This window comes from Mytilus edulis, chromosome 10, assembly GCF_963676685.1.
Source record: "Mytilus edulis chromosome 10, xbMytEdul2.2, whole genome shotgun sequence".
NCBI classification, from domain to species: Eukaryota; Metazoa; Mollusca; class Bivalvia; order Mytilida; family Mytilidae; genus Mytilus; species Mytilus edulis.
In genome coordinates this window covers 72,328,126-72,351,572 of record NC_092353.1, presented here as the reverse complement: position 1 = coordinate 72,351,572, position 23,447 = coordinate 72,328,126, and the positions used below count along the sequence as shown (strand labels likewise).

General features: G+C 32.4%; 1 protein-coding gene across 1 annotated transcript in view; it reads left to right on the top strand.

The window, feature by feature from the left end:
• Positions 1-17,469, top strand: part of LOC139492123 (uncharacterized) — a 39,179-nt gene extending 21,710 nt beyond the window's left edge. Inside the window, exons 5-7 of the mRNA XM_071280261.1 lie at positions 3,092-3,242; positions 6,513-6,629; positions 11,804-17,469. Coding sequence (XP_071136362.1) covers positions 3,092-3,242; positions 6,513-6,629; positions 11,804-14,262 — 2,727 coding nt within the window. The 3' untranslated portion in view covers positions 14,263-17,469. The remainder of the gene's footprint in view (positions 1-3,091; positions 3,243-6,512; positions 6,630-11,803) is intronic.
• Positions 17,470-23,447: the final 5,978 nt, after the last annotated feature.

Here is a 23,447-nt window from a genome sequence, read left to right as displayed (position 1 = left end):
AAAGTTCTACTAGTAAACCTTAGATCAAATCCATACAACATTTAGACCGTTGATTTGTCTACGCTTTACCATCTCATTAAACAGAGCTTTCTCTATAAAGAATTCTTGATTTGGGTTATATTAATTCTTATGTTGTGAAGAACTACTACCACTGTTTCTACCAGGAAATACACTGAATATAATATAATCAAACTGATGGACTTTTAAATTGACAATATATTCAGTTCGGAGGATTGATATTTTAACAGAAAAACGGTATTCAAATGGGTTCTAATTGTGCAAGCCTTCTGGTCGATTTGTTTTTGTACTCGAATGAAGCAGAAGAGCACCAAGAACCTACTAAACGACCAAAATGGGGGACCGTTTCAGTCATGCTTCAGTGATTCCCTATATAATCAACCAAATTTTTCCCACGGAAGGGGGACGGGCTGGACCCTCCAGGCCCCCTGGATCAGCCTATGTATACAACATGTCTCGGTATCTATAAACAACGAACATGAATGTATTTCGTTTTAATATTTACAAAAATGTATATTGCGGGTTCGGTTAGATATTATTTTACATATAATCGTTTGTGGTTTTTATTGTGTATGTTCGGAACATTTCACATGTGTCTTGTTTGTCAGTATAGTCGAGTTGGTTTCCCTTTTTATAGGATAAAGTATTTTGTTACTCCAATAATAAAGACATCGTCACAGCATTAAATACAAACAGCCTTTCAATACTGTTATAATCATGACAATGAGTTGGACTAGGATTGGGAGAGTTAATGTTTAATTTTTCGATATCGTTCCATTAGACATGTTACGAAAAGGTATATTCACGACGCTGAGATTGACAAATTACACTTTAAATGTGGGGAGTGTGTCAAAACATAAAGGAGATTACATGTTTATACATTGAATATTATTTAAAAACTAGATTGATCCTTTTGGAGGCAATTCCGTAGTGAGCGAATATTAAATAGCATTTGTACCATAAGAAATATAAGAAATAGATATTAATAAATTTCATATATATTTTTAAGAAAATTTAATGCAAACAAAATGAGATTGGGGGAGAGGGGCGTTCATGTAAATGTTATAGGTGTGCTGGGCAATGGAGTCGCAGGCTACATAAGTGTGTGAGGTTTTCTGCGAGCCCTTAAGAACCTTGCAGATAATCTTAAGTATTATAATCTGTTTTATACCTACTCGTGAATATATTTGTAAAGGTCATTTTTATATAGTTATGAAAAGCAAACAAAGGAGTATAATGCTCTTGATTCAGTTGTTTGCCACCTATTGTTATTTATCTAACGGGGTATGTTAAGTAAAACACTTAAAACACGATTTTTATATAATTTCAACTTGGAACTATTACACCATATATAGTTTTAGAAAATTTACTCCCGATCATATAGCTTCAAAGGCACGTTTTTTTCTTTCTTTATTTCCTTCCAACTTAAAATCTACACCTTAACACAACCTTATGCAGACATTGCATTCATAGACAGATGATTGTGGACAACAGAAATCATATAAGATTTATTCGAAGTGGTTTCCTAGGACACAAAAAAGATGCCCAACAGTATGATCTACTGCCTTAGTTGAAACAAGTTTGGGATTAGATTTCCTCAATAATTGTGTCATCTTAGCGGATAAAATTTATCCATGTCGATCGCTCTTCGTTAATCCATACAGACGACATCAACTACGAGCAGAAAGAAGAAAATGTAAAGAAAATGATTTACGTATATCAGAGTGTCAGTTATATGTCGAACCGAGTGTCGAACACACTATACGGCGCTTAAAAACCTTTCAGAGTCATTGGAAACTTATGGAGACACACGAGAGAAAAAAAAATCAACCAGACTGTAGAGCTTTGTGTGGGATTAGTGGAGCGACAGAATCAACTTTCTCAGGAACTGTAATACAACAATAAAACAAATATTTAACTTGCTTACTATGTATGTATTATCAATCTAGAATCAAATAAACTTATATAACTCTCAGCCCTCCCCCCTTTTCTAGCCCACCCACTCCTGGACGCGTACACCTTTCATGTCTTATGATAGCCAGCAATGATATCACAACAGCAATTGTCATATAGGATGTTACATACTGATGTTCTAGATAAATGTCATTTAAATTAACCAAGACGCACATAATTTAGATTTTACCTGTTTAAATCTATAATCAGTGTTTTGACACCGTCCCCAAATTTAAAGTCTAATTTGTCAACTTCAGCGTCGAGAATATACCTTTTCGTAAAATGTCTAATATTTAATTGTATGAATTTCAAGTTTATATATATATATATATATATACGTCACACAAATACGCCACTGTTAGTTTAGTCCTGGTTTCGTTAAGAGAAGATGTGCGTTTTAATTCAATGGTTAACATATAACTGAATGTACTTTTATATTCTGTATTTATGTGCTTCTCTGTGTTGAGTGTTCGTACTTTGTTTGTACGTGTCTGTACTATCATCATGGTCATATTGTGTTTTAATTTTAGAGTTTTTGAATAAATTGTTTTTGCTTAATAAGCTAAAGGTTTGACTAACCATAAAACTACGTTCAATCTACCATGTTTTCTTTAAATGTCCTGTATCCAGTCTGGAATATGGCAGTTGTTACAAAATAGTCCGTTTCTATGTATGTTTGCTAATGTTTTTTTGCACTTCAGTTTTTTTGTCGTTCTGTTGTTTTCTACTTATTGCTTTTCCTACTAGGTTTTAGTTTCTTATCGGATTTTTTCTATTAATCGTTCTGTGTCTTTTGAACAAAGGTAAACTATTGTTGCCTTTATGGATGCAACATTCACAAAAGATTTTTTTCCAACCACGAAATTGGTATCCTTTAAAAATTGATTAATCTTCATTAAAGGCATTGCATACGGATTTAAGTAAGGCAGTGTTATACTACAGAAAACAGTTTTCTAATCAGTGTTATCCTATTGAAAAAAAGTTGATTTGTAAAATATTTCAAAAAACATTTATATGTTAAGTATTTTATCATCGTTCTACAGAATGTTCGAACAAAAATCGTTTTGCTATATAACAGTAGAGATCACCTGACTACTACTATAAAAATATATGTTTTTAGGAACAGACAAAAGTAATAGCTCTAAGTGTTGGTTTTATTTCTGGAGGAGTATTTACAGCTGATCCCGAATCATATTATGCTGACGATGAAGGAAAAGTGCATAAGTATACATTTACAGAGTGGAAATCACAAATGAAAAAGTCAGAAAAAGGTAACAAAAGCATTCTAAACTACTAGTGGTCAAATTGTAAAAGAATTAAATTAACAATTTATGCTCATAGTTCAGTTTTGGTTTATCTTTTTCTAACAGGTTTACTGGTAGCGTTTCGTTTATTTTTTTTAATTTACAACATTTTGAAATAAATTCTATAACTCTATAACCGATGATGATTTATCAAGCTTATAGTTTTAGCAATGATTCTTTTGAACTTTGATTGGCTTTCTCATACTAGTTTGTAATCATTTAATTTTTAGACGATTGAGAACAACGACACTAATGTAAAATGTGCTCAGAATACCTATCTGGTATCTTCATTTCATCGAGAGATGATAAGGGGGAGGGGAGATAAGTGATTTGAAATTATGCTTAGAATGTGTCTGTTTATAATTTGAAACTCAATAGTGGTTATAGATAATTGTATAGTATTTGTTCTCAGATTCATGATAGAAAATTCAATGTTGGTAACGATATCGCTATTGCGACTTCATTTTAAGTACAATTTTCTACATTGAGTGATATTCAGAGTTTGTCTCATCATCAAGGTTTGCTATTTCACACAATTTTGTTATATTTTTGTTGTATTATTGTGTTTGGAATTATCAATATTACATTTGGAATTTACTTTTAATACACGGCAAGGTCAATGTCATGTCTTTATTTATATTCCTGATAAATCGAAAATAAGAAAAACAGAAAAAAACATCTATTATAATTTGCTTGAAAAAAATAAACTGCCTGAATTTGTAAAAAAAAGTAATCCTTTCAAAACAAAATTCTTTTATTTTAATGGTGGTGCCAATTACTCGTTCCTTGTCTGAATTATGACAGGTATTTATATTTGGTAAGATTTTAAATAAGACATATTACCATAAAGACAAAATGACAGTGATATTAATCCTGCTGCGTTCAACAATAAACACTACTTATATATCAAAGTAAGTTGTAATACTTCGCGGAAGACACGTGAGGAAAAAAACCCAAAAGACAACGGATCAATTTAGTTTGCAGTCACGTTTGAAATAATACAATTAATTTCTAGTGCTTAAAAGAAACCTGTTGAATGGAGGCTGGATAATAGCAACTTACCTACTTACAGAACTATTTAACAATAAAGAAATGACTGTAATAATTTATAAATTCTATTTTAAGCCGGCTCTAGGACGTCATGGTTACATGACAAAAGTATGTCTATGAGCTGATAGGAAAAAAAACACTGTCAGCCAATCAGAAAACGAGTTTGATCAAAAATGAAACTATACTTCAATCAAAGGAAAGAGCAATACTTTCATAAGATATTTGTTTAGCACTCTTTCAATAGCTTTATCTGGAATTATATCATCATAGCATTATATAGACGAATACATTTCTCTGCCAAAATGATTTTTTAAAGTTGCGTAGGCACTTTTTAATTGATGGTTACTGTTTGTAAATCTATGCGCTTGACTAAAGTGACTTCTGAGATTTCAGTGACCGTACTATAAGTGTAAATGAATAGCTTTTGAATAAAGGATTTCGTTACCATATTTTATTATTTTCTTTTTTACTAAATTCTTTCATAGAAACAGAGGTTTGGTATTCAATTTTGACTTGACCTGTCGAATGTGATTACAATTTGGTAACCACATCATATTTGAACGATACTGATGTTAATTAAAACCACAAGACTATGATCAGCTAAACTCATTTTATCGGTTCTTACATTATTAAATATTTATTGCTTTACAGTTTGAAAATCTTATCGTTGTACAACCTGGATATTACGTACTTGATATACCATATCAACATATTTCATAGAGTAACACGATAGGTACCGCATGTTGGTAACCCTTCCGGGAAATCTGAGATCATCCCCAGTTTTTGGTGGGGTGCGTGTGGCATATAATTTAGATTTCTATGTCGTGTTTTGTTTATTTTTAACATTGTTTGGCTGTTGGTCTTTTTCTTTTTTAGCAATGGCGTTGTCAGTTTATTTTGAACTTATGCGTTCGAATGTCACTTTGGTATCCTATGTCTATCTTTTATAGTTGGGCATTCAATTATGTCAATGTAACATACATAGAAACGAACTACTAGAGATATGATATGATATATTTACACTAAATCCGATTGAAATGTTCATCTGATATAATTTTCTATTCGTTTGATGTGTTTTAGTTTTTAATTTTGAAATTTGATAAGGGACTTTCCGATTTTAATTTACTTTGAGGTTCTGTATTTTTATTATTTAACTTTTAATAAGACAACCACAAACAAGGTTTCATGTTTCTGACAGGCCATTCTCTTAAGGTCAACTTTTTCTCATTATATTCATCAGTCAAAAATATCAAATAAATAGCTTAGACAGGAAAAACTAGTGTTAATCTACTGGGATTATTGCGGTGATATAGGTCATTTTTTCTCAGTCCCCCCCCCCCGGTCTAAAAAAAGAGAAATTTGATATATTTGATGATGTTATTCAAATTTGAAAATTGAGATGATAATTGAACAGCTTTATTTTCATAATATACGTGAATTTCACAGTAACAGGAAAAACTAGCTTAAACATCTTCTAAGAGTTGAGCCGTGATTAAAACTGATACAACGTTTTCGTATTTGTCAGTAATTGGGGGGGGTACTTTTTGATAATGACCTTGAGTTGTTTGTTTTGAATGGATTTATTGGATCTGAATGCGCATCGGTAAATTACTGTTGACTCCAATCTATTTTTTCAGTAAGCGCTAAAAAAAATAAAAAAATTAAGCGTTTTGTACATCTACACATTTCAGAGAAATACAATGCAATTGGTACAAAAGATAACATTGTTAATATTTTGAAAAGTTTGAAAATTATTGTTACAATGTCTATTGTTTGCCTCTTTCCCCTTTAAAATGTAAATCTTGTATTTTGTTATTTTTGGATACTAAAACTTGTTTATATACTCTTACTAAAATTACAGTTAGAAGCACTCATTTGTGTTTTTGTTAAGAATGTTATTATAGGAAGTGGTATTTTTTGACTGCACAGGCCCTAGCTATATATAGGTATAAGTGAACACTTGAAAAAACCGTATACATAATAAAGGGAGTATTTCATTCATTTGAAACAAAAACAATTCGCATTTGTTAACCTTTCTGTAATTTTTTTTATTATTATTTTGTTCAGACTTATCATTTGTGCAACAGCAGTTTCCCGGTTTAGCGTTAAAAAACACTCAATTAGATGTCATAATGTCAATTTAAAAAAAAGGTCTTATACTATAATAACATTGAATTTATGTTACAGAGTTAAGTAATATCGGAAAAGGGGATTTAGTGGAACAATCAAAATATGTATTCACAGAAACAAATTATGTGAAATTAGAAGATTTTGTGAAGGAAAAGAAATGTGTGATTCTGAAAGGTAAGTAACATTTGTTATTTTGAAAAGTGAATAAAGATCCGATTCTGAAAACTGATTAAAATATGCAAAGCTAAGTGTCATTTTTTTTTAAATACTATGCATGACATTCCGAAGGTAAGCAGTATTAATATTCTGAAAAACAGAATAAGACGTGCTATTTTGAATGATTTATAAGGCGATTGCAATTTGTAGATGTATAGAAACTAGACGATGGTTTTAAATCTCATAATGCAATATGCAGATACAGGTATTGTAACTTCTTTATCATTAAATGCAGTTATCAAACAAGGAGAGTATACATAGATTATTGAGGGCACACTCCATATGCGTCTATGTAAAAATAAAAAGGTAATTTCTTTTCTTTTTCCCTTTATGATAAAAACATGTATCAGTAACTATTTCACAGAAAACCTAAAATAAAAATAAAAAAAAAAAAAAAAAAAAACCGGGATGAACTCGTTCTTACAGCTAGTAGAATTTCAGTGTAATTTATCACAATTAAAAGTTTAAAGGTAAGCTGCATTCGTTATCATTCTATTAACTTAAATGGAAGTTCGGAATTTTTAATATATCGGAAGGATTTAATCAGTATGAAGGGTACATTTAAATATTACGCTGATGGTATAAATGAGCTGCGTTGGAAAGAAATCGACCTTATGCAAATGAATATCAATACATCTGTTAATCTCTTTCCAGTTGAAAAAATTTCTAGGGAAAGTCTTTAAATATTTTAAAATTGATTTGTTATATGATCCCTACAATACAGATCAAAATTTATTTTATATATATTCATGTAAACGTACACTTGTATAATGTCTATTTCTATCGGACGCAGCCAGAATGATAAAAACGAGAAGTTATGTAGAAGTTTTTAATGAGTGACATTTCCACTGAAGGTTAATAGTATAGATAATACATATGTTAAGATTTGTTTGTTGTATAATGCGTGCTACACAAAAAGAAAAACCTAAAAATATCAATTATCTGACCATGAAAAAATAGAAAAATAATATTTTCTACCAAGATTTGCAGTAGATTGAGTCCAATTTTATCGATCACATGAAGTTAAATATACTTTTCTTATGCGTTCATGTATAACCATGCCAAATAGGTCAATTACAAGGTGAAATACAATTCACTAATCTAGATACAAATGCAAACAATTATTCATAACTGTCCAGTTAAATTAAATTTCACAGTTATTGTTATAAGCAAGAAACAAATGAATTGTTACGGTGTATGAAAAATGCTCGCTAGGTAAGTAATATTTTACTTTTTTTTCTCTCCATGAACAGCAAATCTGAGGACTAACTTTGTTTGTATTTGATACCTAAGCTTCCCAAAATTCTGTATAAATAGAGATTAATACATGGCCTTTTCCATATCAGCCTGGGTATCATCCCGAGACCCCATATCAGCCCGAGACGGATGTATTAATCGCTTTATCATATACTTCCGACAATAGTTTTATGCAAGGCAAATGAATAAATGCAATAACTAAAACAGTCGAAAACTTTATAAAGAAGTTAAATTATGAAGAAAATATACTATAATTGTTCAACAACAGCATCACTACCTCCTTATATTATGGTAACATTTCCTATAGAGGCATTTTGAAACATTGAAATTTTGGAAGAGTTTTATGATCAGTACTACTCCATGTTTGTTGTACTATAAAATGATTCATAATTGTCATTGGCATTTGTTAGCAAGTACTAAACTACCCCACAAAAGTTCCCGTAAATTTTGACGTCGTCATAAAAAACATCTGACGTCACAATGGAAAAGTAAACAACCGATACCGGAAACACCGGAAGTAACTTGCACGAGATGCCCCTGATATGGGTTATCAGCCCGGATGGGCAATTATGGCTTGTGTACTTCCGCTCATTACACATATGCAAAAGCTATCATATCAATGCTAAGTATATGATAAACAACGGTATATTACCGGCTCATCACCATATTTCACAAATAAAATGTCCATTAGATTCACAAAAATTCGGTCCGCAGTGAAAGACGTCTCAAAAATACTGCGAAACTGTTCACTCGCGTAGTGATATTAACCATTAGAGGATTCTAAAAAACTAAAAAGAACTTCTGAATGATTTTAAATCTTGTATTTCTCTGAAATTTATTCTATGAATGTGAAATTAAAAAATCGTCTAAAAGAAATAATTCACAATGCTTTTAATATAAAAGTGGTAGTATACGCTATAAATTTATTACTTTGGATACCATACGGTATTGTTTTTTAATAGTGAACAAAAAGGTAGACATGTAACACAAAAACAAGTGACTAGTATGCTGCAGTTTCTTATTGATCTTTTTTTATGGAATTTGGTGGTAGACTTTTTCAACAAATTGTCGACGTTCCTATGGGAACGAACTGTTCACCTCTCATTGTCGACCTTGTTTTATTTTTATATCAGTCCGAGTTCATTCAGACACTTGTCAATTAAAGAAGATCATTTAATTTCACATTCAGATATATTAATTATGTTCTTTCCATTCACAATCCAAATATTTCTAATTGGGTTCCATTTATATATCCTCCAGAACTAGAAATTAAAGAAACAATTAACACGGCTTCCTCTGCCTCATTTTTAGACTTATACCTGCAATTTAACATAAGCAGTTATCTCACTTCCAGAATCTATGACAATCGCGAACGAGGCGATTTTAATTTTGATATTATCAATTTTCCCCACCTTAGTAGCAATACTAGTATACCAACTTCAACTGCATATAAGATATACATTACAAAACTCATTCGGTATTCAAGACCTTGTACCTACTACCCAGACTTTATAAAACATCACCAGTGTCTGAGTAGAAAGTTAATGAACCAGGGTTATGTCAAAGAACGTCTCGTCCTTTTTCTAAAAAAAAGTTCATCGGAAGATACCACGATTTTGTTGATAAATAATCCATATCAATTTCACAAATAATACATGATGGTCTTTAAATATAGATTCTGGTACTGAATTGTTTACCATCTTGATTTCTATCTTTGACTCAATTAGATGTCATTATGTCAATTTAAAAAAAAAGGTCTTATACTATAATAACATTGAATTTATTTACAAAACCTTTAAATAGACTTATTAAGAAGGGATATAGTTACGATACTGTTGTAAGGTCATTAAAGATTGCATATTTTGGCGTTAATATTTATTCACTTATAGGGTCTTTGCATCGGAACTAAACACATTTGTTTAAGAACCAGTTGTTGGCATGACACGGGTTTTGTTCTTCTCGTATATGTTATGATGGTATGATACTAAACCCCTCACGGGAAGGATTGTACTTGATATTCATATGGTGAAGACATAATCTTTCAATCAGTTTAATTGAAGTCTGGAGCTGGCATGTCAGTTAACTGCTAGTAGTCTGATGTTATTTATGTATTGTTGTCATTTTGTTTATTTTCTTTGGTTACATCTTCTGACATCAGACTCGGACTTCTCTTGATCTGAATTTTAATGTGCGTATTGTTATGCGTTTACTTTTCTGCATTGGATAAAGGTATAGGGGGAGGGTTGAGATCTCACAATCATGTTTAACCCCGCCGCATTTTTGCGCCTGTCCCAAGTCAGGAGCCTCTGGCCTTTGTTAGTCTTGTATTATTTTTAATTTTAGTGTCCTGTTTACAATTTGGAGTTTAGTTTGGCGTTCATTACCACTGGACTAGTATATATATATTTGTTTAGGGGTCAGCTGAAGGACGTCTCCGGGTACGGGAATTTCTCGCTGCATTGAAGACCTGTTGGTGACCTTCTGCTGTTGTCTTCCATATGGTCGGGTTGTTGTCTCTTGGACACATTCATCATTTCCATTCTCAATTTTATTATTCTGAATGATAGGTTTCTCTTGCTTGCCTAGCAGTACACTTTTTCTTTACAAATTGAAAATTAAGTAAGAATATTATAGCCCATCTCTTCCATTAATTATGTGGCTTTTCCCCTCATAGATAATTGAAAAATTAGGCAAGTTTATAGTGTGATATCTTTATTTTTTTTATTTTAATGAGGAAAACAAATCACGAAACCGTATGATTAGAGCACTAAGTCATAATGTTAGTATGAGATTAAAAATAAGAACATTCAAAGATCATAGTACAATTAAAAATACGATGGATGTTAACAAGATGGTATACTTTGGTTTTCAATAATCCTACACATGAATGTAACAAAATTTGGCTTGTTTTAAAATTGTTATGAAATATTTTGCATCACATAAATTGTCCATTTTTAGTAACGATAAATTCCATAACTTCCCTTCATTTGTGTCGACAGTTAAACTGTGCGTTACAGAAATTTGCGGGTAAAGTGTTTCAATTTGAATGCGGGTAATAGTGTTTCAATTTGATAAATGGAGAAAAGAATTGTTTCGTGCATAAACCTTAAAAGAATTCAGAAAATTGTACAGTTCTAATTGGTAACGCCGCATGATTTTCACCCAACGAATTATAAAATTGTTGAACAACCGGCAGTTTGCATTTTAATCGGGGTAAATAATGACCGTACAGAGGTAATTAGTATATACATGAACGCATATTTCCTTTAAACTAGGTATCGCCCGGGGTGTTATCTTCAAAAGAAACCCCTTTCGTTCTGAAAAGAATTGACGTCACATAGATATACCATGTATACTATGAAGTTTATTTTGTAATTGATATATAATTCACAATCTCTCGAACACAAATAAGATTTTTAAAAAATATATCCAAGATAGCTAGTAAATGACTCGGATAAGTCGAATATATTTCATAGGAACTAATTTTGTACAGAGAGTGTAATAATGTTTGATTTCAAAAGCAGTGTTCACTGTTATAGTAATTTACTATTGAAACACACATGCATACTCAACAAGTCAATATTTCTTGTTCTTCTAATGATGAGTTTATTATTGAAATATTTCTCGAACACAGTCCCCTTGTCATGGTTTCATTTCCCGAATTCAACATGTTCACTGTTATTTAAAAAAAACATATAATGCATTGTTCAATTAGCACTGAAATCAATAAATCACGCGTTTAATCTTCTATTTTATTTTTCTCAGACACGTTTATTCTTTAGATATTAAATTAAACACATTTCCGACTGTGCAAGACTATACTTTAACATTCTTTCCTATATGCGACTCTGATACATTAAAAACTGTTCTTTCAGGTTTGACAGGAACCGGTAAATCTGAACTTGCTCTACAGTACTGCTACATAAACCGTAGCCCTTCCACTATTGCATATAAGTTACGATGTAAGAATACGAATATGTTTGAAGAGTCATTGCGTGAGCTTTACAAATGCCTCCTGAACATTGATATTATTGTAGAAGATGACTCCCAAAAAGAAACAATAAACAAAATAGAAGATGCGATAATAAGGGAGATGAATTATAAAGAAGGATATCTGTTATTGCTTCTCGATGACGTGACGCAAATTTCTAAACATGCTGTACATGATTTTTTAAAGAAATGTAAACGAGTTGGTAACATTAAGCTAATTGTTACAACCTCTGTGTCGTTAGAATTAGATGCATTCACAAAAGTAGTAGAAGTCAACGGGTTTTCAGAAAATGAAGCTGGAGATTTTCTAGCAAATGGTTGCAGTGTTAAAAGCGTAGAAAAATCCAACAACATTCGACTTGCCAGGAAGTTTAGCTGCAATCCGAAAGGTTTGCATATTGCAAAAGCATACATGGGACAAACAGGTTATTCAGCAGAAGATCTTACAAACATGCTTAATTGTCCTTTGGAAATCTGCAAACTAGAAAAAACCATAACAGTTATGGAAACAATCGAGGACAAACCACTCTTTGTGTCTTTAGTTAGCTTAATAGGGAATATACACAAGAAATACCAAGAAAAAGGGAAAGAGAATATATTTGAAATGCTACTCCTATTACAGTTTCTTGAAGCGGAAAATATACCTGTAGTTCTGTTTACAAAATTATCCGAAGCAACACATTTTTGCATTGGTGACCTTATTTATGAAATTAAGAATTCATCATTTGGAACCTTGGATGAACATGAAGTCAGAACGATTAACACCCATGATTTAGTGAAATCAGCCTTACAGATATATATGAAGTTTAATGAGGCTAATATTACACTTAAAAGCGAGCAGCTCTTGAAGAATCTGTTACGAGCTTTCTTTTTATTGATGGATAAAGATAACAGAAATCAAGCAGATCTTAAGCATCATATTTCACTTATTCCGCATGCCCGTACGGTTTTGGAAAAACTTAAAACAGTTGTTGGAGGAAAATTTAAAGGTTCATCATTTAGTCACGTTGAGTATTTGATACAAGTTATATACTTAAAGGATATAATAGGATATACATACAGCTTTAATGAAATGTTCAGTGAAGCAAATGAATTTTATGAAGATGCAAAAAAAAATTTATTTGAACTATTAAACGTAGCAGAAACGTTTCCGATGGAACTTGAAAAGTTAATCGAAGTCGACTGCGATATATATACCCTTAAAAATTCAGTTTTTGAAAAAACTGAAGAACTCTATACAGCCACTGTTAATTTTATTAGCAATGCAAAACAATTGTCCTCCGTTAAACAAGTCAGTGAGGATTATGTTCTCAATAAATATAGAAATGCACAGGATGTGGGAGTACTGTCAAAATTACTAGGAAAACAGAAACTATCTGCAAATTCTCATTTAACCGAATCTGAGTACTTTGAGTTGTCCAAAAAAGGACTTGCAATATCATTTGAATTGCTCAGCGAAGAATTTGTATTTGAACTAGTTATTTCAGTTTTACATACCTATGGTAGAAGACTGTTTCATCTAACAGATGACAGCGATACACACACGGCAAAACTATATTTCTCACATTTGTGCGTTGCCCGCAAATTGTCAGAAATAAAGTATCTCAAAGAGAAGGATAACGAAAAAGAATGTTTGAAGTTAAATAGACTTTCCTTCATGCTAACTGAAAGGAGTGAGATTCAGTCCGTTATAGATTTTCCATGCACGCAAAGCGAAGTAGATTCCTCCACTTTAAATAATTATATTTCAGTATGCAAGTTTAGGCTTAATGAAAGAGTTAACTATTTAGAATTTGGAGTTCTGAAGGATTTTCAAAGTCATAACAAAAACAACCATTCCACTGCTATATGGGTTAAACTCATCATTGGATGTTACCGCAGATTGATAGAAATAAAAAAAACGTCAAAGTTATGTGAAGAAGCTTCAAAATGGGCTCGACATCTTTCTGAAATAATAACAAGCATGAAAGATAGTACCTGCTATCCTAACTATTTGTGCTCACTTGGAGATCTTTATTTTGCTACAGGTGACTTAAAGGAGTCAGAAAAGCTTTTCGAAGAATTGCTTCCTAAAATAGAACATGTAGAAGACAAAAGCAAGATTGAGAGGAATTTGAAATGGTTTGAACGAAAGGCATGCGTTTGCTTTGTCCGATGTCGAATAAATAGGTCCGATGATACAGTGCCGAATTTTGATGAAGATACGTTAGACAGATTAGAAGCTTTGAAATCTGTGATGCAAAAATACAAAAAGGAGATGCAAGATCTGGAAAAAATGAAATTAACACTTACAGAAAAGCTATCTGCTCATGTAAATACCAATAACTATCCAGTTTTAAATTAGACAATGCCACCAGAAACCAGGCAATTGAACTAGTATGATATATTGTGACTGTAAATTGTCAGTTTTCAAATTATGTATATGTTTTTTCTACTAACACTGGGGATATAATTCCTTAAGACAAAATTTACTACGATGGCTTTGGTTGTTAAGTTTCGCCCATATGATGATTTGTGCATTTTTGTTCTTAATGATTTTGAGTTCCTAAACACATATTCTATAAATAGTATTGTACATGTTGTATAAGTGTGTAATTGTAAAATACAAAATTAACATAAATCAAGAATAAAAATAATTGAATGATATAAATGTATCGCAGTGGGTTTTAAGTTAGCAACACTTATTGACTATTTCAGACGATGATAATGAAGAGATATTTTCTTCATAAAAAATCTTTTACGAAAATAGAAATATTACAACTGTCAGGACATTTTAATTTTGCCGCCAGATTTATTCGTCCGGGTAGATCGTTTGTCGGTTTCATGTATCTCATTAAGTTATCTACTTAAGTTGATAAACTACATCACTATATATCATTAGCAACAGACTATAGAACTGACTTAATCATGTTGCGAGATTTTCTAAAAGGCTGGAACAGAGTTACTTTTTTTATGACGAACATATAACTTTATCTAGTGACATAGAATAGTACACAGATGCGGCTTCTTACTTCGGTTCGGAGGGTATTTCCATGGTAAATGGTTTAGTAGTACTTGGCCTTCTGAACTCTGAACTTCTCTCGATTCAGACAAGTCCATGGCTTTTAGAGACTGTACCCGATTATTGTTGAATCTTTTTTATGGTGGCACTTATGGAACAAAAAACGTATCATGTTCCACTGTGCTAAAAAAGCCGTCGTTAATATAGTTAAAAAAGGAAGATCTAAAGTGCTAGACATTATGCAATTATTAAAAACACTTACTTGGCTATCCGTTAAACAAAACTTAACTATTCAATGTCAACATATTCCCGGAGTTAAAATGTGATAGCTGACTCTTTTTCTCGCCTTGATTTTTTGAGACCTTCCAAAAAGCAGCACCAGCAGCAGAGAAAGAACCTACTCCGTGTCCGAAATCTTGGCAAGTAATGTGGAATTAAATGCAAAAGTTAAACATTTAATTCACAACTCAATCGCAAGCAGTACGCGTTCGCAATACGAACATGGATTTAAATCATACAAATACTTTTTGTGTCTATCTGGTTTTAAGTGGAATGATAAAACAGAGTTGCCACCTCTAACGGAGGATATCTTTCGTTTGATGTGTTTTATCCTTTGATTTTGCCATTTGATTGGGGACTTTCCGTTTTGAATTTTCCTTGGAGTTTAGTATTTTTGTGATTTTACTTTTAATGCAATAGCTATACATTGTCATGAAAATCCTAAGATAAAATGTTCTACAATAAAAATGTACATTTGTGGTTTAAGATACATATATCTTCAATCCGGGGTACAGTGTTAACTCAGTAGCTGTTGTTCTTCAAAACTGCGTAGGTTAGAAACAATTTACAGGGGTATTACGAATCAAGAAGTAAAGAGTTCCCGAAAAAGATTACCGCTAACTCATGATATAATTAAAACAAGGATAACAGTACATCAAAAGGGAATATGTTTGCCATTTGTGACTGCACTAATTGGGGAAGCTTGTATCGTCGCTTTCTTCGGATTTCTCCGCTGCGGTGAATTAACCTTCAACACGGACTTTGATGCATCTTGCAATCTATGTATAGAAGACATCACTTTCGAGGAGGATTACGTAATATTACATTTAAAGTCGGCTAAAACAGACCCTTTCAGAAGTGGAGTAAATATTTATCTTTTCAAAAACAACACCTCTTTATGCCCAGTCAAATATTTAATTAGATACCTCGCTATTAGAAGATCTAGATTCAGCATAGCCTGCAACTCTAGTCCGCTATTTGTCATGGAAAATGGAGAGGCTCTAACACGTACGTCGTTTTCGTCAATCATGTTCGATCCCTCTTGAAACTTATCGTAATCACCCCATTTAATTACAACGGACACAGCTTCAGAAAAGAAGCGACAACATCAGTTGCATCAAAAATTGAAGATCACCTGGTCAAGATTTTAGGTCGTTGGAGTTCCGAATGCTATCCCAGATATACATGTATTCATACTCCAAAATCAACAATTAAACAAGCCAAGCTAGCCTTGATATCCGATTAGTCTAGTTTTACTATTCAACAGTTTTCTTTGTAAGAGTTCATGGAAAATATGTGCGCGATTCTACAGTGGCATAATAACCCACTGTTTAGAATGAGTGTTCTCTTGTCAAATACATGTAATTTCATTTGATTAACAGGGGCATAATAATCCCCGTCGACTGCAGTGTGTTGCTTTATTTATTGGAAATGACACAATCATTGGAGTCATTGTCTTCTTTTCAGTTGTGCGTAAGAATCAACATGTCTGCTTGCTTTTTGACGGGCACAATTATCATCTTTCTACGATTTTAAGTTTTAAGATACTTATCATTGGGGCTTGACGATCCGTAGTTATATACTATGTTACTCAACTAAAGGGGGTGTACTATTCCCTATATGATTTGAATATATTATATTGAGCAGCATGATAGCGTAGTATGATAGTGTTTATACTTACATGTACATGTCAAATTTATATGCTTTTTTGTTTTTAAACTATACTTCGTGTCTGACGAGTTATTACCATTAGCGAGTTGTATTTCGAATTTGGATACATAGTCTTACTTGAAAACTGAATATGACGAATATGAAATTAATGACTATATTGAGAACAGTTTCTTTCACAGTCCAAGAACATCAAATAATGCTATTTTTGCTTTTTTTTGTTCCAATAACACTTCCATCATATCTTCCCATTTTTTTAAATAAAGCAGATTTTTCACAGATTTTGAAGTAGAATTATAATAATTACATTCACGATCCGATCGCAAGGCTTGGCCATCGTTAGGTAGTAATTCATGATCATTGTTCTCGATATACCGAATGATAGCTGTGATTTAGTGTTAGAATCAAATGATTTGTATGTGAATGATAGCATATTTAGTGCGCGACATAGCAGAAGACGAGGACAATTATTTGTCAGCTTAGATTGATTATGATTTATTAAATTATAATAATTATGATAAGAAATCATTACTGTTAATGGAGTCTCTTCACCAGAAGTGTCTTCACTGTCTACTCTAATAAGTTTCATTTTCTATGTCGTTTAACTGCATGTAAATGTATTAAAATCGTGTATAATTGACACCCCTTATAATTTGTTTGACATAAGAATCCTTGTCATAAATTATTTGTTTGATTACATGATTGATTGATTGATTGTTGGTTGCATAACGTCCAGTGGCAAATATTTCATGAATGTTCAGGACGATATTTGATTACAAATTATCATTTGTATAATTGCAATTGTCATAATTATGCATATGATCCGACAGTCCAAAAGTCCAAGGCATGTGTTTCATATCATTTACAATTTTGAAATGATGAAAAACCTTTCAAAAATCACGTAGCTGCCGATCAAAGGAAAATAATGCATTTTTCATACCCTTAAAGTTATACCGATGGTGACAAATTATGCCGTTATAATCGACCAAAGTACAACTGAAGAAAAACAGTGTATTATAAAATATCCGAAACCATTCCTTGTTGTTATGTAAAAGGTATCCATACGTACAAGTAGATGAAGATCTTTAGGAATAGCAGATAATGGCCAAAACCGCCATCAACCATGAATGTTACGGTCACTTTAAATAAAGAAGATACATATCATATGATCAAAATCCTGCAAATAAACATTAACTAGTCGGCTTTATTTCATGTTTATGATGTACTCTTATCGAGCTGATGGTCCTCATCACAACAAAACATGACTACCAGTCTCATGTTTTGAAGACTATTAACAAAAACGTAATGCTCAAAGTAAAAAAAATAAACAAAGCAAATTGTAATTAAACTAGTATAAAAGGAGAACAAAGATAACCGACAATCGAAACAATATGCCCATGACAGAAAAACAAAACCATGCACGAAATGAAAACAAAACAAAACAATTAGATAAAAAATAAAAGTTCACTAGACTCTTTACAGAAAACTATAAATCATGAACTCTAACAACAGCATCAAAATCGGGATGAACTCAGATGCATGGTTAGCAGATACTACGTCCCTAGTGACAGCCATCGATTGTGTTGCTTTAAATATGCATCTAGTAGTTTGCACGTGGCACGGTACTTGTCTATCCCAAATTCATGTATTTGGTTTTCATGTTATATTTGTTATTCTCGTGGTGTATTGTCTGATGCTTGGTCCGTTTCTGTGTGTGTTACGTTTCGGTGTTATGTCGTTGTTCTCCTCTTATATTTAATGCGTTTCCCTCGGTTTTAGTTTGTTACCCCGATTTTGTTTTTTGTCCATGGATTTATGAGTTTTGAACAGCGGTATACTACTGTTGCCTTTATTTAATCTTTTACTAGATAACGTTTTGGTTCGTTATGCAAATTTTCCATATCGTCAAATTATCGGAATTCCAATGAGGCTTAACTGTGCAACATTTATTACGGACCTGTATCTGTATAGTAACTAGTTACAATTTATGACTAAAATTAGCAAACGCTATTCGAAACAACATTTGATACAAAAATTAAATAAAACTTTAGAAATTTGGATGATATATTGGCTCTCAATAACGACAACTTCAGAATGAGTAAGATATATATATTCTGCTGAATTGTTTAAAAAAAAAAGCTAATACTAACAATGAACACTGTCCTTTCCTGGATCTTAATATCTTTATCTTTAATTGGAAGCTTCATACAAAAATTTACGATAAAAAGCGATTTTTAATTTCCAATAGTTAATAAACGATTTTTAGATGGTGACGTTCCCTTGGTACCATCTTATGTATCGCATCTTTGTCGATTCGCTCGTGAATGATACAACGTATTTCTTTTTAACGAAAGAAATTTCTGTATGAATGAAAAGTTATTACACCAGGGTTTTTGATATCACATACTTGTCAAAACATTTACTAAATTTTATCATCGGTACAAAGAGATCATTCTTAAAAATTCATCAACACGCAGACATCTTTTACGTTTAGGTATTTCACAACCCATCTTTTATGGTAATATCTTATACAAAGTGCACAAATGTCGTCATTCACTTCATAAGCTATGAAAATCTGTGCGGTTGCTGGGGTGTATTAATCAATCTTGGATTTTGAAGTAGCAGATAACAATTGGTCTATATCTTTAATGAAATGTGCAAATTTTGAGAGTACTGTAGTATGTAATGCATGTGTAAGATTTCATGGTAGTATAGAAAATTATGTGTTTTATTATATTCACGGACGTTTTTTTTCTTCTATAAAACCCAATATTTTTGATTGATTCATTTTGTTCAACTTTGCCACATAAGGGAAGATTACTCAGATAGTATGGGAGATAACTCAGATAAAATATTTTTTATATAGAAAGTGATTTGAATTTACCTATCTTAATTTGTAACACGGAAACATGTCCGGTGACCCATTTCTTTCTTATCAGAGTTCATGTTTTTCTCTTAAAAGTCTATGGTATAGTTTTCTTTTTATCACACACTATTGGATATTCGATACATAATCTGTTTAAAATATTACAATTTTGAACAACCTGTAGCGTGAAAAAAGTTCGGTGACCTATATATTATTTATTATATTTTTGAAAAAAGCATGATAAAAATTTGTTTAAAATTAAAATTGTTCCCAACCTGTTAAAGGTCCATCTTTTTGCATAATTCAAAATTTGAAATTTCAACAAGCATCTAATATTTTTACACAAGAAAATAAACATAACTCTGCTCTGCTAGCTACATGTTCATCTTTTCTACCGATTTAATAACTAGAATCAAGCAAACAGACTTAAGAAAAAGGCATTAAGTTCATCATACAAATATGACACTTTTTCTAGACAATCCAGATCGTGCAAAATACTTCGCTAAAAATTGTAACCTTTAAAATTGTTGACGCGCACTAAAAAAACCCATGGGAACTTTCAAAAGTTGGCGGGTATGTAACAAGTCTTACTATTTTGATGCCCCATTTATGGGCATTATGTTTTCTGGTCTGTCCGTTCGTCCTGCTTTAGGTTAAAGTTTATGGTCGAGGTAGTTTTTGATGAAGTTGAAATCCAATCAACTTGAAACTTAGTACACATGTGTTCCTAATGATATGATCTTTCTATTTTTACTGCCAAATTAAAGATTTTACCTAATTTTCACAGTCCCCTGAACATAGAAAATGATTCTACGGATGGGACATCCATGTTCTTCTGATACACTCTTGTTTGAAGAAGAAAAAAATCAAAACGATAACGGAACAAAGGTGGATGGGTTATTGAGGCTGCTTTTATGGTAATTCAAGTTACCTTTATTCACCTTCTTTCACCTCACAGCTATCATCTCTTTGATTGTATGGACCAGTTGACTGGGACCACCCGAACAGTCGTGTGTACGCTATAAATACATTTTGGGTTTGATTTGTAGTACATTATGTTTTTTTAACTTTATTAAGACTTGATGGAAACGTTCTATGACGCCGAAATATGAACCTCATCCAAGATAAGTTTGTTGTATCTATATGTAGTGTATAAGGTAGTTTGCATCTTGATATGTGTAAAAAAGGGTGAGAGAACAGATGCGCAATGTTGTACACATTTAAACGGGAGGGAACGCAATCCAAAACCATAAGCAGAAGAAAAACAAACAAAGTATATCTAGAAGATGCCAATTTGTACATACACCAAACGGTCAAAATGATTTATGCTTGATTTTTTTTTTAAAACAAATGCATTTAGCTTATTCAAACATATAAGAAGTGGGACACGTTGTTATGAAAAGTAATTTAAATTTTATGTTAGTAAACAAAGTCTGGACTGGTCAATTTAAAATAGAAAAATACTTTTTTTGCACTTCTATAGGCATTTTTTTCACACTAAACAAAGTTCATAAAAGAATACAAATGTTGTCAGTGAATATATGCCGATTGGCTATCTTAACTTTGAAATAGGGCTTGAAATAAAACCATGGCATGAGGAACACACTGAAAATACGATTTTATGCAAAACAATAGCAATAAACAATAGATCCACCATCAATGAAGAGGTGTCAATGAGGCAGCAACCGGTGATCCCAATGAAATACATTAACAAAAGTAGACAGGATTAACAGGATTAAGAGGTCATACTGTAGACTAAAACAAAATTTGAGAATAAAAGTACCAAAAGGTCAACATAATTCAAATAAGAAGATGCGGTATGAATACTAATGAGACAATTATCCACCCCAAGTGCAAATCAGGTGGATGCTAGCAATTATTGGCAACTGTATGGTCTTTATTAATGATAAAAATTCATGTATGATTTTGATAGAGAATAGAAACAGGGAATGTGTCAAAGAGACATCAACCCGACAAAAGAGCAGGAAACAACCTCACGCCACCAATGGGTCGTGTCATCAACACAGTGAATTAATCCCGCATCCCGTTACGGGATTCAACTTGCACGAAGACATCTTAAAATGTATATTTCTAAATGATGTTTTTCCCAAACATTTTGTTTTTATACGACCGCAAAAATTTTAATTTTTCGTCGTATATTGCTATCACGTTGGCGTCGTCGTCCAAATACTTTTAGTTTTCGCACTCTAACTTTAGTAAAAGTGAATAGAAATCTATGAAATTTTAACACAAGGTTTATGACCACAAAAGGAAGGATGGGATTGATTTTGGGTGTTTTGGTCCCAACATTTTAGGAATTAGGGGCCACCAATGGCCCAAATAAGCATTTTCTTGGTTTTCGCACTATAACTTTAGTTTAAGTAAATAGAAATCTATGAAATTTTGACACAAGGTTTATGACCACAAAAGGAAGGTTGGGATTGATTTTGGGAGTTTTGGTTCAAACAGTTTAGGAAGTAGAGGCCCAAAAAGGGCCCAAATAAGCATTATTCTTGGTTTTTGCACAATAACTTTAGTATAAGTAAATAGAAATCAATGAAATTTAAACACAAGGTTTATTACCACAAAAGGAAGGTTGGGATTGATTTTGGGAGTTGAGGTATGAACAGTTAAGGAATTAGGGGCCAAAAAGGGGCCCAAGTAAGCATTATTCTTGGTTTTCGCACCAGAACTTTAGTATAAGTAAATAGAAATCTATGAAATTTAAACACAAGGTTTATGACCACTAAAGGAAGGTTGGGTTTGATTTTGGGATTTTTGGTCCCAACAGTTTAGGAATAAGGGGCCCAAAGGGTCCAAAATTGAACTTTAAAATTGAGAATGGAAATGGGGAATGTGTCAAAGAGACAACAACCCGACCAAAAAAAACAACAGCAGAGGGTCACCAACAGGTCTTCAATGTAGCGAGAAATTCCCGCACCCGGAGGCGTCCTTCAGCTGGCCCCTAAACAAATATATACTAGTCCAGTGATAATGAACGCCATACTAATTTCCAAATTGTACACAAGAAACTAAAATTAAAATAACAAAGACTAACTAAGGCCAGAGGCTCCTGATTTGGGACAGGCGCAAAAATGCGGCGGGGTTAAACATGTTTGTGAGATCTCAACCCTCCCCCTATACCTCTAACCAATGTAGTAAAGTAAACGCATAACAATACGCACATTAAAATTCAGTTCAAGAGAAATCCGAGTCTGATATCAGAAGATGTAACCAAAGAAAATAAACAAAATGACAATAATACATAAATAACAACAGAATACTAGCAGTTAACTGACATGCCAGCTCCAGACTTCAATTAAACTGACTGAAAGATTATGATTTCATCATATGAACATCAGGCACAACCCTTCCCGTTAGGGGTTTAGTATCATACCATCATAACATATATGAGAAGAACATAACCCGTGTCATGCCAACAACTGTTTTTAGAATAAATGTGTTTAGTTCCGATGCAAAGACCTTATCAGTGACTTAATATTAACGCCAAAATATGCAATCTTTAATGACTTGACAACAGTATCGTAATTATATCCCTTCTTAATAAGTCTATTCAAAGGTTTTGTAAGTTTCTGAGGTGAATACTGACACCTTTGTGCTTTATAAAGAATATTACCATAAAAAATTGGATGTGAAATACCTGAACGTATTAGAAGTCTGCATGTTGAGCTATATTTACGAATGATGTCTTTAT